The 17,913-nt window shown below is 43.1% G+C and overlaps 1 protein-coding gene across 3 annotated transcripts in view; it reads left to right on the top strand.

Moving 5' to 3' along the window:
- Positions 1-17,913, top strand: part of LOC124003621 (spectrin beta chain, non-erythrocytic 1-like) — a 91,150-nt gene that overhangs the window by 50,993 nt on the left and 22,244 nt on the right. For all 3 annotated transcript variants that reach the window (XM_046312030.1, XM_046312032.1, XM_046312031.1), the window contains 15 exons: positions 491-585; positions 906-986; positions 1,385-1,500; positions 1,910-2,022; positions 2,310-2,497; positions 3,104-3,221; positions 3,773-3,931; positions 5,317-5,619; positions 6,310-6,463; positions 6,765-7,635; positions 11,342-11,479; positions 13,310-14,066; positions 14,925-15,127; positions 15,777-15,867; positions 16,325-16,471. In XM_046312030.1, coding sequence (XP_046167986.1) covers positions 491-585; positions 906-986; positions 1,385-1,500; positions 1,910-2,022; positions 2,310-2,497; positions 3,104-3,221; positions 3,773-3,931; positions 5,317-5,619; positions 6,310-6,463; positions 6,765-7,635; positions 11,342-11,479; positions 13,310-14,066; positions 14,925-15,127; positions 15,777-15,867; positions 16,325-16,471 — 3,534 coding nt within the window. The remainder of the gene's footprint in view (positions 1-490; positions 586-905; positions 987-1,384; positions 1,501-1,909; positions 2,023-2,309; positions 2,498-3,103; positions 3,222-3,772; positions 3,932-5,316; positions 5,620-6,309; positions 6,464-6,764; positions 7,636-11,341; positions 11,480-13,309; positions 14,067-14,924; positions 15,128-15,776; positions 15,868-16,324; positions 16,472-17,913) is intronic.

Here is a 17,913-nt window from a genome sequence, read left to right as displayed (position 1 = left end):
AATCCATAAATTAGCCGCGTCACTGTATAAACCGCGAGGTTCAAAGTGTGGGAATAAAGTAGCGGTTTATAGTCCGGAAATTACACTGACACGGTACTACACTGACACTCTCAACATACACATACACACACTACATACGCTCACACACATTCACTCTGTTTCACACTCTTCCCACACGCTGCCACTACTCTGTTTATTATCTATCCTGATCTCCTAGTCACTTTTACCCTTACCTACATTTACATATTACCTCAATCCCGACAACTACCTCGTGACCCCAGCACATTGACTCTGTACCAGCGTGCCTTGTATATAGCCGTGTTATTGTTATTTTATTATGTTACAATAAATAAAAAATATTACATTTTCTTAGTTTTTAACTCTGCATTGTTGGGAAAGTGCATATTCGCCGCATGTGACAAATAACATTTGACTTTTGATTTGATTTGAGACTTCTCACACTGCTGTTGTATCATTGTCTGTGTAACAGATCCAGGACATCAGTGTTGAGACTGATGGAGACAACAAGGAGAAGAGATCAGCCAAGGACGCCCTGCTCCTCTGGTGCCAGATGAAGACTGCTGGGTGAGTGATTGGCTGTGACCTTGCATTCAGACACGTTTCTTAGAGATTTGAAATACTTAGATTTGGGTCATCTACTGTACATGGCAGCTCTCAGTTCTACCACTTGACTTAAACAATTCTCCTTAAGATAAATGTACATGTATTTAGTCAGCAACGCCGTTGTGACTTGATGTTACTGGACTTTTTACTTTCAGAACAAGTCGGTAAAGAAATTCCAGAAGCAGAGCCACAATCTTGAAATATATAGAAATTGCTTAGGGAATGAATTTGAACATTGAACAAATCATCATATCTGTTGTTCTCTGTTTTGTTCTCTGTAGCTATCCAAACGTGAACATTCACAATTTCAGCACCAGTTGGCGAGACGGCATGGCTTTCAATGCCCTCATCCATAAGCACAGGTAACAAGAGTCTGTTTGATCAACTATCCTTCATGCCCTTGTGGGTCACATGATTCAGATTTTTTTCCTCATGGAATTCAGACCAATTATCATTTGTGATTTACGTCACTTTATGTGGTCACCAATATATCTTTTTTTTATCCCACCTCCAACCCTCCTCATTTATGATGATTTATTTTCTTATTTACAATAGAGTAATGTTCAAATAATTACTTCTTGGTGTCTTTGGGATTTATTGATGCATTACTGTACATCATTTGGTGTAATTGTGTTGAATCTTTGAGGTATCAGAACATAACAATTTAATCATAACATTTCATCTGGGTATTTACCTTGTGATTCTTTGGTGGTATACTGTATGACTGGTGCTGTGGTATGATGCTTTGTCTCGTGTATAGGCCAGACCTGATTGACTTTGACAAGCTGAAAAAGTCCAATGCCCACCACAACCTGCAGAATGCCTTCAATCTGGCTGAGCAGCATCTTGGGCTTACCAAGCTCCTAGACCCAGAGGGTGAGTTCTGGACTATGCTCTTCTATGTAGTAGAGGAGTGCATATGGAAAATAGCTCAATCTGATGCCACGCATGATTTCTCAGTGCACTGTGACATACTTTTTTTGTTGTCCAAATAAATGTAATCAAATTGTAATAATCCTTAACTGGGATGTATAAAATACTGTAGGTGACAGAGTCTGGTCTAGTGATAGCGCTGCAGACTCTAGACTACATATATTCCCTGGCAATAGGGATTTGAGCCCTGTCTGCCACTTTCCACTTTCTATCCGCGTATCACCTGCTTTACCTTCCCACTGCCCTGTCATACAACATCATGAAATACAAAAATAGATCTTCTTTTAATATTTTTGTAACGTTCCAAATCAAATTGTATTAACCAATCAGAAATGTCATTTTTGCTTCACAGATATCAGTGTGGACCACCCCGATGAGAAGTCGGTCATCACATACGTGGTGACGTACTACCACTACTTCTCCAAAATGAAGGCGCTGAAAGTGGAGGGGAAACGTATTGGGAAGGTGACCGTTTATTATCTCAAATTCCATGTTTGTTTGGTGGGTTGTTGTCAACAAGTTGTTCTGGGCAGAGTAAGAGCTTTTCAGATGTGGATTCAAATAGTATAAAACTTTCAAGATGTACATGATTTAGCTTTTCTGGCGTAATGAAACCAGTGGAAAGTACCAATTGTGCAAACTCTGTCAATCTGGCAAACAAATACTATATACTATAAAACAAATACTATATATGAACCCAGGTCTGGATATGTTTGGCCAGAGTTTGACATGTGTCCTCTTTGTTCCGCTAGGTACTGGACAATGCCATTGAGACAGAGAAGATGGTTGAGAAGTACGAGTCTCTGGCCTCAGACCTGCTGGAGTGGATCGAGCAGACCATCATCATCCTCAACAATCGCAAGTTTGCCAACTCTTTAAACGGGGTGCAGCAGCAGCTTCAAGCCTTCAACACATATCGCACGGTCGAGAAACCCCCTAAGTGAGTGCCCCCCCCCCCCCCCAGCCAGCAACCAATCCCAAATCCACCCCTATACCCCAATGCACCCCCTATGCACTTATGGAGATCTGACAAGATGGCCAATCTTCAGCTTTAAGACCATCTTAAGAATATTTGTAAATGTCTATAATATTTATTTGAGGTATATCATTGTCCAGTTATCTTGCCATTCCATCAACCCTTTTTTGGTTGATGTTCCTGTGACATTCCCTGAACATCACAAAATCTTTGTTCCAAACTTCTAAACCAATATTTTAATGAAAAATTCATTTCACTACCTAAAGCAAAAATGTCAAGTCTAATGTTAAATGAATAGCACAATACCGAACATTCTGGGTGCGCGACTCTCTCCCGCTTGTAGTGGAATTTACTTCAAAATGTTTTGTTCTGCTATGTCCATGAATTGAAGTGATAATGTATGCATGTTTAATATTTTTAACGGTGCAGAAGTAAGACATGACTCCAAAAATGCTTTGAAATAAGTGCAACCCTGAGAACTTAAAGTGATGCGATGTGTTTAGACATGAGCTTTTTTTTACGCTGTCAAAATATCACTCCCCCAAAACCATTCCTCTTTTTATCGATCAGGTTTACTGAGAAGGGCAACCTGGAGGTGCTTCTGTTTACCATCCAGAGCAAGATGAGGGCCAACAATCAGAAAGTCTACATGCCCAGGGAGGGCAAACTCATCTCTGACATTAACAAGGTAATGTCTGTAGTCTCTCACGAACGCTTTAGGGTGAAGTTTCCCTAGGCACAGATGAAGAATCAGTTTCCCTTCTCCCAATCCTAACCTTTACCTTTAGTGGTGAAAATGCTAAACTGACTCAAGATCAGGGTCTAGGGACAAAGTTATCCTACTCTGCGATCAATGTTTTGTCTTAATGAAACATCAGGTTGTTCACTATCTCTCTCTCCTGTTTGTCTGTGTCAGGGTGTTTGGTAGTCTCTCTTTGGTGTGTGGTAGTATTATTATTAGTAAGTAGGAGTTTTACTATGGTATAATTATTACAATCGGAGTAATTCAGCCAACTCATACATTTTGCGTCTGGACATAAAACTGTGAGATTATGAGAGAGTTGAATCTACCATTGGCATGTGTAAGGTACAAGATAGGCTGGTGGCAAATGGTGTCAATTCATCATGTAGAATAGTCTAGAAATGAACAGAAAAATGATGTCTGACGTTCATGTTGGTCTGTCTGGACCATATGACATACCTGACTTAATATTGCGTGTTAAACTTTGTCTATGGTAGACCTGGGAGAGACTGGAGAAGGCGGAGCATGAGCGGGAGCTGGCTCTGAGGACAGAGCTGATTCGACAGGAGAAACTGGAGCAGCTGGCTCGCCGCTTTGACCGCAAGGCTGCCATGAGGGAGACCTGGCTGAGTGAGAACCAGCGCCTCGTCTCACAGGTAAAAAAACAAATGCTTGCACACAAATACACGAACAGACATGCATATGTATGCACACACTCACACAAACACTCAATGTAGCCATGAAGGACAACTGGCTAAGCGAAATCCAACGGCTTGTCGCGCAGCTACAGACACACAAATGCGTGGGCACACACACACGGACAAAAGTAATAATTATGGAAAGCAATTGTGACATTTTACCAAACTACCAAAATATTTTACATCCTTCTCCATACAAATGTCTCAGCCATTGTTTTCTCACAGTCTGGACACCCAGATTCAGTGTAATGCAAGCGTCACGTTCACTGGTATGGCATCATCTCTGTAGCACATTAAGATTAAGTGCTGAAAATGTAGACGTTGCATCTCATTTGCTTTCCTACTTTTGTCAAACTGAAATCAGGGCCAATTTGCAGTTGGAACAATAGCAAAGCGGAAACCCCAACTCTGTTTTGGTAAGAACCTGAGGAATGGGCCAGGAAAATGTAAGCTCTCAAATTCATAGACAGAGCTATTGATGCAAGGCTTGACCATCCATGATATCATAAATTATCGTTTTAACCATGTTTTGAGGCTATACGGTGTTGGTTTACATTTACAATGTTTACAAACAAGCTCATATTTGGGGTTTTGATGGGGTGTGACAGTTGAAATAATCTCATGAGTCATGCATTTTTTTTAATTATAAAAATCAAAAACCCTTTTTCGTGATATCCAATTGGTAATTACAGTCTTGCCCCATCACTGCAACTCCTGTATGGACCCCAGAGAGGTGAAGGTCGAGAGCCGTTTGTCCTCTGAAACACATCCCTGCCAAGCAGCACTGCTTCTTGACACAATGCTTGCTTAACCCGGAAGCCAGCCACACCAATGTGTCAGAGGAAACGTGCATGCGCCCAGCCCGCCACAGGAGTTAGAGAGCGATGGGACAAGGACACACCGGCCAGCCGAACCCTCCCCTAACCCGGATGACGCTGGGCCAATTGTGTGCCGCCTCATGGGTCTCCCGGTCACGGCCGGATGTTACACAGCCCAGTATCGAACCCGGATCTGTAGAGACGCAGCTAGCACAGCGATGCAGTGCCTTAGACCAGTGCGCCACTCGAGAGGCCACTCACAATGCATTTAGAAGTTATAATCTTCAAGAATCAACGGGTATATATCATCAATGTATAAATCCTAAAATGGATGTAGCAACTGCGGGTTGCCCCTTTAAAGGATCAAAGTATTTTATGTCATTGTCAAATTGTAGAGACGATAACATTATAGAAATGGAGAGTGTGTCTTCCTTGTATCCCAGTATGTTGCCACCCATGCAGTATATCCTAACAGTATTGTATTTTATTCTATTCCATTCCATTCCCATCACTCCTATCTCACAGGACAACTTTGGCTTCGACCTTCCGGCGGTGGACGCGGCCACCAAGAAGCATGAGGCCATCGAGACGGATATTACGGCATACGAGGAGCGTGTGCAGGCCGTGGTGTCTGTCGCTAAGGAGCTGGAGGCAGAGAAGTACCACGACATCAAACGCATCACAGCGCGCAAGGACAACGTGATCCGGCTGTGGGAGTACCTGCTGGAGCTTCTGAAGGCGAGGCGCCAGCGCCTGGAGATGAATCTGGGTCTGCAGAGGGTCTTCCAGGAGATGCTTTACATCATGGACTGGATGGACGAGATGAAGGTAAGAGAGGGAGGGGGACCCTTCCGAAAATGTATGTGTTAAACCGTGTTGGAAAGACAAAAATGAATCATTATTGTAACACAAATTGAATTGTTCAAAATGCATTGAACCTCAGCTACCCTGCTTCCACCAACACCTGAACACATTTAAAATGTATTGAAAATATGTCATTTCAAGTAATTTCACATGTTAGAATTACAAACGGAATGTATTAATCTTGTATTAATCCCTCTTCTAAATCATCAGTTTAAGCAGTATCAATGGTGAAACTAACTGGATTATGTTAGTCCAATAATAAATAATTCCAAATCGGCACAACTGAACCTCGTCCTAGACCCTCCTGTAGATACAAGAGGATTGGGTTGGCACTGTAAACACTACGTCATCTTGCCTTTCTGACTGGCTGGGTGGAATTCTCGGCATTATGCTTCCACCTATCGAATCCTCTTAGGTTTACAAGAGTCGCTAGGGAGTTGATGGTAGTGGTTGATGGTAGGAATTGATTCTAAATTACAAGTTAGAAGAAATGCAAGTTTCAAAAAGTTTCCTCTCCTCACCCCGAAAAAAATATGCGTATTGCGTTTCAAAGTGCACAAAAGGTAAACGATTCATATTGGCAACTGATGATCTTAGACTTACTAGGTGCCTGTATGTTGCTGCCACACATGCCTGTATGTCTCTGCCACACAGATGATGCTGCTGTCCCAGGACTATGGGAAGCATCTGCTCGGAGTGGAGGATCTCCTGCAGAAACATGCCCTGGTAGAGGCCGACATCGGCATCCAGGCTGACCGTGTCAAAGCTGTCAACAACAATGCCCAGAAATTCGCAATCGACGGCGACGGTGAGAATGTCCTAAACATTCAGGCTGCTATTCTTCAAATTGTGACTCATATTGTTTTCTACTTGTGTTTGTATTATTAACTAATGATGATAATACATGTCATCATACAATTTCACAGTTCAGTTGAATAGCATAGTGTTTTGCAAGATACTTCAAGATATATACAAGCAAAGTGAAAAATAAACATAAAAGGAATCATAGTCATTGGAATGAAATCATAACATGTGAGTCAATACAGTGTAATGTACATCTGTGAGTGCTGCTAGATGCTAACTGGGCCTCTGTTCTGTCTCCTCTACAGTTTACAAGCCCTGTGACCCTCAGGTAATACGCGACCGCGTGGCCCACATGGAGTTCTGCTACCAGGAGCTGACCCAGCTGGCTGCCGAGCGCCGGGCCCGCCTGGAGGAGTCCCGCCGTCTCTGGAAGTTCTTCTGGGAGATGGCCGAGGAGGAGGGCTGGATCCGTGAGAAGGAGCAGATCCTGTCGTCGGACGAGAGCGGCAAGGACCTGACGGGGGCTGTGCGCCTGTTAAGCAAGCACCGCACCCTGGAGGACGAGATGAATGGCCGTGCCGGTCACCTGCAGCACACCATCGCCGAGGGCCAGGCCATGGCCGACGGTGGCCACTTCGGCGCCGCCAAGATCCGTGACCGCATCGCCGACCTGCGGGCGCAGTGGGCAGCATTGGAGGAGCTGGCGGGCGTGAGGAAGGCCCATCTGGAGGAAGCGTGTGCCCTGCACCAGTTCCAGGCAGACGCAGACGATGCCGATGCCTGGACCCTGGATGCCCTGCGCATCGTGTCCAGCAGCGAGGTGGGCCATGACGAGTTCTCCACACAGGCCCTGGTGCGCAAGCACAAGGACGCCGCCGCCGAGGTGGCCAGCTATCGGCCGGTGATCGATGCGCTCCATGAGCAGGCGGCCGCCTTGCCTGAGGAGCAGGCTCAGTCGGAAGAGGTCAAGGGCCGCCTGGCAGGCATAGAGGAGCGCTACAAGGAGGTGGCCGAGCTGACCCGGCTGAGAAAGCAGGCACTGCAGGACGCCCTGGCCCTCTACAAGATGTTCAGTGAGGCGGACGCCTGCGAGGTGTGGATTGATGAGAAGGATCAGTGGCTCAACAGCATGGAGATCCCAGAGAAGCTAGAAGACCTAGAGGTCATTCAGCACAGGTGAGAGAACCCATACATATAGAAATGCATGCTTAAGCCATAGTCTACCCCTAGACCCTACTCCTTTAGGCCTGATTTAGCTTGGTGTGCCACTCAAGTATCTGAAAGTATTTGACATACAGTTCCAGTCAAAACTCCTTCTCATTCCAGGGTTTTTCTTTATTTTTACTATTTTCTACATTTTAGATTAATAGCGAAGACGAAAATATGAAATAACATGGATGCGAGGAGTTTTCGGAACAACGTTGTCGATTTTCAAAATACTGTACAGAAGACTCTGGCCATTTGCAAAACATTGTGGGCCCAATTCCGACCCGAGTTAAGCATGCTTAAATGGAATGTAACTCCTTTTTTATGCACTTTTCTCTCAATGCAAATTCTGACCTTGAACTTAAGAATGGGAATAGCGTGCTATTCACCTGCTATTTGTTTTGGCGAATAAATGAATGTGCGGCGGAGGTGAGTCTACAGATATGCCGTATTCTGACTGACTTCATTTAGTAATCATTCCACCACCTTTACGTGTGAGGAAACAATGAATAAGGTCGCGCGAACCTACCAGTTTCAAGTGGAAAAAGCATCCACTTAATTTTTTAATAACACCATTCTCCATGCACTGTAATGACAACTTGATAAGAGCTATTGATAACTGTCAAGGATTCCCTCCGGAACTTTCATCACGCACACCTGTCCCCTATTCCCACGGATTAGTACTTGTATAAGTGTACCCTTTGGTTTCCGTTGTCTGTCGATTATTGTTACAATGTCTGTTACTGTGTGTGAGTACCTGTGCTGTTTGTTTTGGCTTTCGTGCCATTGTGGATTGCGCAGGTGATTACTGGTCTCGTCCCGTGTGACAATCATTGTGCATTTGGGTTATTTATTCGAGGTTCTCCTCACTCTTTTGTTTGGGTTTCAACCCTGTTTTTTGTGTAAGTGTTTGTTTGGTCTTTGTCCCCGTGCCTTTACACGGCACACTGTAATTTCGGGCGTAATAAAAAAAACTATTACGCATTCCTGCGCCTTTCTCCCGAATCATTTATACCAGCGTGACAATGACAGCTAAGTGAATGAGTTATCCATTTGTTTTAGGTCATTGTAAATATAAATGACACTTGCTTTTGATCTATTTTGCCTTATAATCCCTGGAGGCAAATGTGAACCAGTCATATGGAAGCAAACTGAACCATATGCACATATCAACTTTCCCACAGTAAAGTTCATGAAATGCTGTGCAATTACACCGAATTTGAATTGTACAGCCTTTTAACTTGCAGGGATGGGTTCTTTCGAATGTCCTAATTGCAGGCTACCCCAACTCTCTCTCTTTCATATTTCTATCATGTTAAATATTAGCCGATATTAGTATCGAATGTCAGTAGGCCTAATAACAACACATGTACAACTGCCAATTTACTCTTAGTTCCCTTCAGTTGGTATAGCCTACATTATCATTCCAATTAATGACATTGTTTCCTTTACCTCCATTTGCTTTGCTTCCTCTGTAAACGCTTGGCCATGTGGTTGTTGCTGAGGATCATTAGTGACAGTTGATAATATAAAAATAGACATGTAGGCTAACTAAGTCATTATGGAGTGGAACGCAGACCAAGCCATAACTGTTTGAACTTGACGCATGGTTCGATACTTGGCTGTGTCATCACATAGTACCACGGTTAGTGCAGGCAACAGACGAGGGTATAGCCTACTATTGTACACTATTGTCCTTATTATAATTATATGTACACTAATCTTGCAACATTACCATGTGTTAATGAACTGAATGTGGCAATTTTCAGAATGAATCAAACCACCGTTTTCTTTCTTTCTTGTGTAAAGTGTCTCCAAACTTGTTTTTCATGATTCATAAATACTTCCCTAACCCTAAATAATCTACAAAATCAGAGTAGTTTTTAAATCTACCAATTAGTGCTGACGAATATCCATATATTTAGATGGCTTTCTTTCATTGATCCCTAATATTTTGAACCCGTTCTCGCGATTTACAAAACGTTTTCCATATCATAGACTGACCAGGTGAATCCAGGTGAAAGCTTTGATCCCTTATTGATGTCACTTGTTAAATACACTTCAGTCAATGTAGATGAAGGGGAGGAGACAGGTTAAAGAAGGATTTTTTAAGCCTTGAAACGATTGAGACGTGTATTGTGTACAGTATGTGTGCCATTCAGAGGTTGAATGGGCAAGACAAAAGATTTAAGTGGCTTTGAACGTGGTATGGTAGCAGGTGACAGGCACACCGGTTTCAGTATGTCATGAACTTCAATGCCTTGGAATACAAACTATTAAAAATGATGGAAAATTACTCTACTTTTATGCATATTTCACCAAACAATTTCACATTGTGTGCAGGATTCATTCATCTGATCATCATAATCCAATTCCATGTATTCTATACATAGGCTGGTAGACTTTCCATCACCAAGCAGAAAAACATTCCCAAACTGAAAAAAGGAAAGGTGAATATAGTGGAGGGTATGTGCTGATATGAATGGATAGGCATCCATTTACACCAAAGTTCACTCTGTAATGGAAGATTACAATCAGGGATGGATTACTGAATGGGCATGCAGGGCACATTGCCCTGGGGCCGCCGACCTCTGCTATATTTTACGCAAATTTACACTGATAGAGCCATTTACAATTTTGTGCACTAGTATGTACTGATTGCTGGAAACAGTGAACACATTTTCACAATTTTCTCTTATGTTGTCACGCCCGGACCTTGGAGATCCTTATTCTCTATGTTTGGTTAGGTCAGGTTGTGACTCGGGTGGGAGATTCTATGTCATTTGTTTCTTTGTTTTTGGCCGAGTGTGGTTCCCAATCAGAGGCAGCTGTCTATCGTTGTCTCTGATTGGGGATCATACTTAGGCAGCCCTTTTTCCCACCATTAGGTTGTGGGATCTTGTTTTCTATTTCGTTTCTGTAGCCTGACATAACTGTGCGCTTTCGGTTTTTGACTTTGTTATTTGGTTTGGTGTCATCAATAAAGATACGATGTACGCCTACCATGCTGCGCCTTGGTCTCCTAACGACGGATGTAACATATGTGAACAAAACACTGTGAATTTGGTATTCATTGATGGTAATTGTATTTCAGGTTTAGCAAAAGGGGGTCTAAGATATGCAATCCAAGTAGAAGGAAAATAAAACAATCAGAAGTTCTGCAAATGTATTTGAACGTTTGTTCACTGGTGTTCTGCTAGGTACATTTGACCACAGTTCCAAAAAACTATTTTACCCGATTGAGAACTAGTTACAATGCAACAGCTCCTCCCACTGGGCGTTAGGTTCCCTATTTGTTAGGTGCCTTTCTCGAAACTGATGTTCACCTTACACAGAAAATGAACAAAATAGGTATTTTAAACAGACAGAACAAGACACATAATAAAAAGAGTACAGAGGTACAAGGAGAAAAGCGCAGGAAGTACTTAGGAGGTTAAACACCAAACAGGGGAATATGCCTGAGGTACATTCATCAGGGTACAACATTGTGGAACATTCAGATAAAAATGTGGCTTGTAGAACAAACATGCCTCTGACATGTAGTATAAGAAATCATGTCAGCTGAAACGTTCCAACATGTTTGCCTGAACGTAGCTCAAACATCAATGTGCGCAAGGGAAAATGGTTTGTTTTGGAGGTGAACTTGATTGGTCATGACATGCTCTCTCTTTCCCAGGTTCGAGAGCCTGGAGCCTGAGATGAACAACCAGGCGTCACGCGTCGCTGTCGTGAACCAGATCGCCAGGCAGCTGATGCACAACGGACACCCCAGTGAGAAGGACATAAAAGCTCAGCAAGATAAGCTCAATAACAGGCAAGTTGAACCATTCACAGTCAAACGTCACACTATCTCCTATCATACAGATGCCTTAGCTTAATTTGCTCATCCTGTTGTTGCAGGAAATGCAAACTTTAGTTTATTAGAGGTTTAACAAGGCTTCAAGGGGGCCTCCCGAGTGGCACAGCGGTCTAGGACACTGCATCGCAGTGCTGAGGTGCCACTACAGCCTTAGGTTTGATCTCAGGCTGTATCACAGCCGGACGTGAATGGAAGCCCCATGGGGCGGCTCACAATTGGCCCAGCTTCGTCCGGGTTAGGGGAGGGTTTGGTCAGGGGATTTACTTGGCTCATCTAGCGACTCCTTTTGGCTGGTTGGGTGACTGCAAGCTAACTTCGGTCGTCAGTTGGACAGTGCTTCCTCTGACACATTGGCGGCTGGCTTCCGGGTTAAGCGAGCAGTGTGTCAAGAAGCAGTGCGGCTTGGCAGGTCGTGTTTCGGAGGATGCATGGCTCTCGACCTTCACCTCTCCCGAGTCTGTTGGGGAGTTGCAGTAATGAGGCAAACTCGTAACTACCAATTGGATATCACAAGAAAGGGGGTCAATTTGTTCATAATAATAATTTAAAAAACAAGGCTTCTAAAGTTTAACTCCCACTTAAAATATTTATACTTGATTTACCCTAATTAAAAATGTATAAATAAAAAATGTTTCTTGTGTCTGTCAAATTTCTATAACGCCTCACAATCATCACACATAACACTGCTATCATTTTCTTTTGCCAGAAAATGTATGTTTGGAAAGATTTGGTGGGGTGGTGAAAGAGGATGATTGCAGTGTTATGTGTGATGATTGTGAGGTGGCTTTTCTCTTATTGAATTGAACTCTGACATTGGCCTTTTTGCCTCCATGGATCGACGTTAACTTTTCACTGCCCGTTCCCAAAAGCATTTGGCGATTGGCGTGCGTACAGTTAGACCCTAAGCTTAGGCTTACTCACTAATGCCAGATAGCCTAAAATAATGAAAGAAACACCTCAATATAGCCTATAGATAACTTGCACAAGAATTATGCATTTATTATACTCTTTATTTCCCACCCATCTGCCCTTCATCCACACATTGACCCTTTCATGACCCTAAATCTGCCCGCCCTGTGGATATAACAACTGGGACTGCGGGTTATGAGTCAAGCAGTACACCACTAATGTCCCTGGTATTCACAACATTTACAGTTGAAGATAACACTTTCAGGTTCTGATTTAATGCCTTACTATATGATTGGCTACTACCTGATGCCAAATTATTATTTTTTTATTTTACCTTTATTTTACTAGGCAAGTCAGTTAAGAACAAATTCTTATTTTCAATGACGGCCTAGGAACAGTGGGTTAACTGCCTGTTCAGGGGCAGAACGACAGATTTGTACCTTGTCAGCTCAGGGGTTTGAACTTGCAACCTTCCGGTTACTAGTCCAACGCTCTAACCACTAGGCTACCCTGCCGCCCCAATGAAGAAACCAAAAGATGATTAGCTTATTACAATGCAGTAGTTTAACTATGTCTGACCTTTTACTTGGCTCATGGTGACTTTAAAATACCTATTGACTTAGAATTGTGTTATTGTGTTGTTGGATATCACTGTATCCTTTGAATTGAAAAATGAGCTGGATATGTATTGTTGGTTATCATCAAATTAATTGGCCAATGGTTCAGTCAATTTGAGCCTTGGTCTGGCAACAACAGGGTAATGGTGGGATTGATTCCCGTATGGGTCACATGTTTTGAAATATGTATCACTGTCTGTCAACTGTGTAAAACTGTCTGCTAAATTACCATATTTGTATTTATTAATTTGTTCACCAGATGGAGCCAGTTCCGGGATCTGGCTGACCAGAAGAAGGAGTCTCTAATCTCCGCGCTGGGTGTGCAGAACTACCACCTGGACTGCAACGAAACCAAGTCGTGGATCCGCGAGAAGACAAAGGTCATTGAGTCCACCCAGGAGCTGGGCAACGACCTGACGGGTGTCATGGCGCTGCAGCGCAAACTCACTGGCATGGAACGTGACCTGGCTGCCATCGAGGACAAGCTGGGCGACCTGCGCGGCGAGGCCGAGCGGCTGGCCGGCGAGCACCCAGACCAGGCCAAGGCCATCACGGGCCGCCTGGCCGAGATCACCGCTGTGTGGGAGGAGATGAAGGCCACACTGCGTAACCGCGAAGAGTCCCTTGGCGAGGCCAGCAAACTGCAGCAGTTCCTGCGCGAACTGGATGACTTCCAGTCGTGGCTGTCGCGCACACAGACAGCCATCGCCTCGGAGGAGACGCCCAACACGCTGGCTGAGGCAGAGAAGCTGTTAGCACAGCACGACGGCATCAAAAACGAGATCTGCAACTACGAGGAGGACTACCAGAAGATGCGCGACATGGGTGAGATGGTGACCCAGGGTCAGACCGATGCCCAGTACATGTTCCTGAGGCAGCGGCTACAGGCACTGGACACAGGCTGGAACGAGCTGCACAAGATGTGGGAGAACCGGCAGAACCTGCTGTCACAGTCCCACGCCTACCAGCTGTTTCTCAGGGACACCAAGCAGGCCGAGGTCTTCCTCAACAACCAGGTACGCCGATTGGTCGATACCCCTTAAACCAGGATACTTGATTGGTCGGTTCAATTTCGAATTGGTCCATCAGGAAGTGAGTTGAAATTCTATTCCAAGAGTGAAAAAATCTTAGCCTAGGAATCCAAAGTGAATGGTTCCGTTTCACTATTATTTAATTACACTGATTCTGTCTCATAAAAAAATGGATTTTCGGCAACAGTTTATTTTAAAATGCTCTTTGTCGCTGCTATTACCTCATTTTACTAGGCAGGGATGTGGTAACAATGTGAAATTTTCCGTGCCCACCCAGAATCCACTCCATCTACCGTGGGCATGCTGCTTTGCAAATCAAATGCACATATTAACGGACATTTCAAAAAGTGTCATATCAGATCAAATTTTATTAGTCACATGCGCCGAATACAACCTTACAGTGAAATGCTTACTTACGAGCCCCTAACCAACAACGCAGTTTAAAAAACATGGATAAGAATAAGAACTAAAAGTAACCAGTAATTAAAGAGTAGCAGTAAAATAAAAATAGCAAGACTATATACAGGGGGGTGCCGGTACAGAGTCAATGTGCTGGGGCACCGGTAGAGTTATTATAGTGACTATGCATAGATGATAACAACAGAGAGTAGCAGCATTGTAAAAGAGGGGGGGCAATACAAATAGTCTGTGTCCAATGTGATTTAGATTGAATTCCAACAGGGTTGGGTTCTATATTCTGTTTCAATTCAGTCAATTCAAGAATTTCAGTTTACTCCCTGACTGATTTGAAATGGAATTGACCCCAACCTGGATATCCAGTCTCAGTCACAGGATTTTCTAATAATCCCACTGACACTCTCTTTTTTATAACCCTACTCTTAGGAGTACATGCTGGCCCATACAGAGATGCCCACTACGCTTGAGGGGGCCGAAGGAGCCATCAAAAAGCAGGAGGACTTCATGACCACCATGGACGCCAACGAAGAGAAGATAAACGGCGTGGTGGAGGCTGGCAGGCGGCTGGCGAGCGACGGCAACATCAACGCCGACCGTATCCAGGAGAGAGCGGCGTCTATTGACGACAGGTTAGAAGCCTCTTCTACTATATAATAACAAATGACATTGCTGGACAGGTCGTCATTTTTACAGTTACTCTGCTGCGCAGATTAGATTTCACAACACCTGTTGGAGTATTCAATGCCTCGGTAACCACATCAATATGATAAAGCAATCTCCTATAAATGGCATAACTACTTAGTTGCAAAACTGAATGCATTCAACCAAAATGTGTGTTCCGCATTTAACCCAACCATTCTGAATCGGAGAGGTGCAGGGGGCTGCCTTGATCGACGTCATCGGCGCCCATTTTAACTGTCTTGCTCAAGAGCAGAGCAGCAGACTTTTCCACCTTGGGGATTAGAGCCAGCAACTTTTCAGTTACTGGCCCAACACGCCTAACTGCGAGGCTACCTGCACAGCTTGACTGTGAAAAAGACTACCCAGAATACCACCAATGGTTAGATGTGTACCACCCACTTATTAGGTTTACAACTACCACAAATGCCAGTACAACACTTGATATGTATCTTTGCTTTTACTTGGTAATGCGTATTGTGATGTAAAACAATCTGTAGAAAAATCTGGTACACACAACTGTCAACTTGTTTGTGGTACTCACAATTAGCATGGGATCTATTATCCATGATCAATTCTGTTTACCCAACGTTTGCACAGGCATAAGAAGAACCGCGAGGCTGCTGTGGAGCTACTGATGAGGCTGAAGGATAACCGGGACCTTCAGAAGTTCCTACAGGATTGCCAGGAGGTCTGCTGCCCAACATGTCTTTCCCGGACCTAGATCAAGGCTACTCCTGGACTAAAAAGCACTTTCAATAGAGATTCTCCATCGAAAGTGTTTTTTAGTCCAGGATTATGATTAACTTGGATGTGGGAAATCTTCCCTAAGAGTCTAACATTGGTATCAGTCACGATACTATGGAAATAGGAATACTTACATGTACTGATTTACATTTAATACATTGTGTGGCAATGTATGCATAGTGACAGACTGCTTTCACAGTCTAAGGCAGTCAAATACAATGACCTACCTACGTGTGTGTGTGTGTGTGTGTGTGTGTGTGTGTGTGTGTGTGTGTGTGTGTGTGTGTGTGTGTGTGTGTGTGTGTGTGTGTGTGTGTGTGTGTGTGTGTGTGTGTGTGTGTGTGTGTGTGTGTGTGTGTGTGTGTGTGTGTGTGTGTGTGTGTGTGTGTCTTTGTATGCAGCTGTCTCTGTGGATCAATGAGAAGATGCTCACGGCACAGGACATGTCGTACGACGAGGCCAGGAACCTCCACAGCAAATGGCTCAAGCATCAGGCCTTCATGGCCGAGTTGCAGTCCAACAAGGAGTGGCTGGACAAGATTGAGAAGGTTAGCAAACCAAAATAAGATTCACTCTGTCTTGATGATTTTGCAATTGGTATTAGATGAATGAACTAGAGGTCAACCGATTATGATTTTTCAACGCCGATACCGATTATTGGAGGACCAAAAAAGCCGTCGGACGATTTTTTTTGTAATAATGACAATTACAACAATACTGAATACTTAGATACTTGTATGCTCAGTCAGATTATATGCAACGCAGGACACGCTAGATAATATCTAGTAATATCATCAACCATGTGTAGTTAACTAGTGATTATGATTTTTATAAGATAAGTGTAATGCTAGCTAGCAACTTACCTTGGCTTACTGCATTTGTGTAACAGGCAGTCTCCTTGTGGAGTGCAACGAGAGAGAGGCAGGTCGTTATTGCGTTGGACTAGTTAACTGTAAGGTTGCAAGATTGGATCCCCGAGCTGACACGGTGAAAATCTATCTTTCTGCCCCTGAACGAGGCAGTTAACCCACCATTCCTAGGCCGTCATTGAAAATAAGAATGTGTTCTCAACTGACTTGCCAAGTTAAATAAAGGTATAAAAAAAAAAGATTGGGAAATCGGCTCCCAAAAATACTGATTTCCGATTGTTATGAAAACTTGAAATCGGCCCTAATTAATTGGCCATTCCAATTAATCAGTCGACCTCTAGAATGAACACAAGTTAATAAGCGCTTTCGATTAATTGAAATTAAAATGATCAGTAATCTAGACTCTTAAGTATTCTTAAGTGAATGTTGTTATTAAAATTACATTATTTTAAGACAATTAAAAACATATTTCAAATGGCTTTCTTTTGAGGGCCTAGTTGTACTATTATCAAGTGGCCTGAAGCTCATCATTTAAAGATTTAAAGGCCACATCAGGCCTACAAGCCACATTATACTGCCTTGCAAAGTGATGTGTAACTGCTATTGAAATCCAGCCAGAGTGGGGATATCCAACATTTAAAATGTTTATTCACTCGCAACCTGCATTCAGAATGACTTCCAGGGTTGGGAAGATTGAGGTATGAGACCACCTTAAAACATCTAGACTGAAACAACAATTTCAGTAACGGGTACAAGAAGTCCAATTAACAGATTTGAATAGTTTAGAAAAATGTATGTTATTTATATTTGAATAGCATACGATTAATTAATCAATCAATGTACATGCGAAAACATTTATATTGAAACAAACTATTTAAAAATCAACCTGCAATAGAGCATCCTGGGAAATATGATAATGATAAGCATGTTTTTTTCAACTCTGGTTATTAACACCAACAGTGGGGTTATTTTACACCACTGAGTGTTAATTTAACTCTGCAGTATCAACACAAAAAAATGTTACACTAAAAAATCAACACTAGTAACACTGGACAATATGCATCTGCAGGCATCTACATTTCAAGAACCTTTTAGAATTCTGAAGAACCGTAGATGCCACA

The sequence above is a fragment of the Oncorhynchus gorbuscha genome, linkage group LG18, assembly GCF_021184085.1.
Source record: "Oncorhynchus gorbuscha isolate QuinsamMale2020 ecotype Even-year linkage group LG18, OgorEven_v1.0, whole genome shotgun sequence".
Lineage (NCBI taxonomy): Eukaryota > Metazoa > Chordata > Actinopteri > Salmoniformes > Salmonidae > Oncorhynchus > Oncorhynchus gorbuscha.
This window is presented reverse-complemented; position numbering and strand designations above follow the sequence as displayed.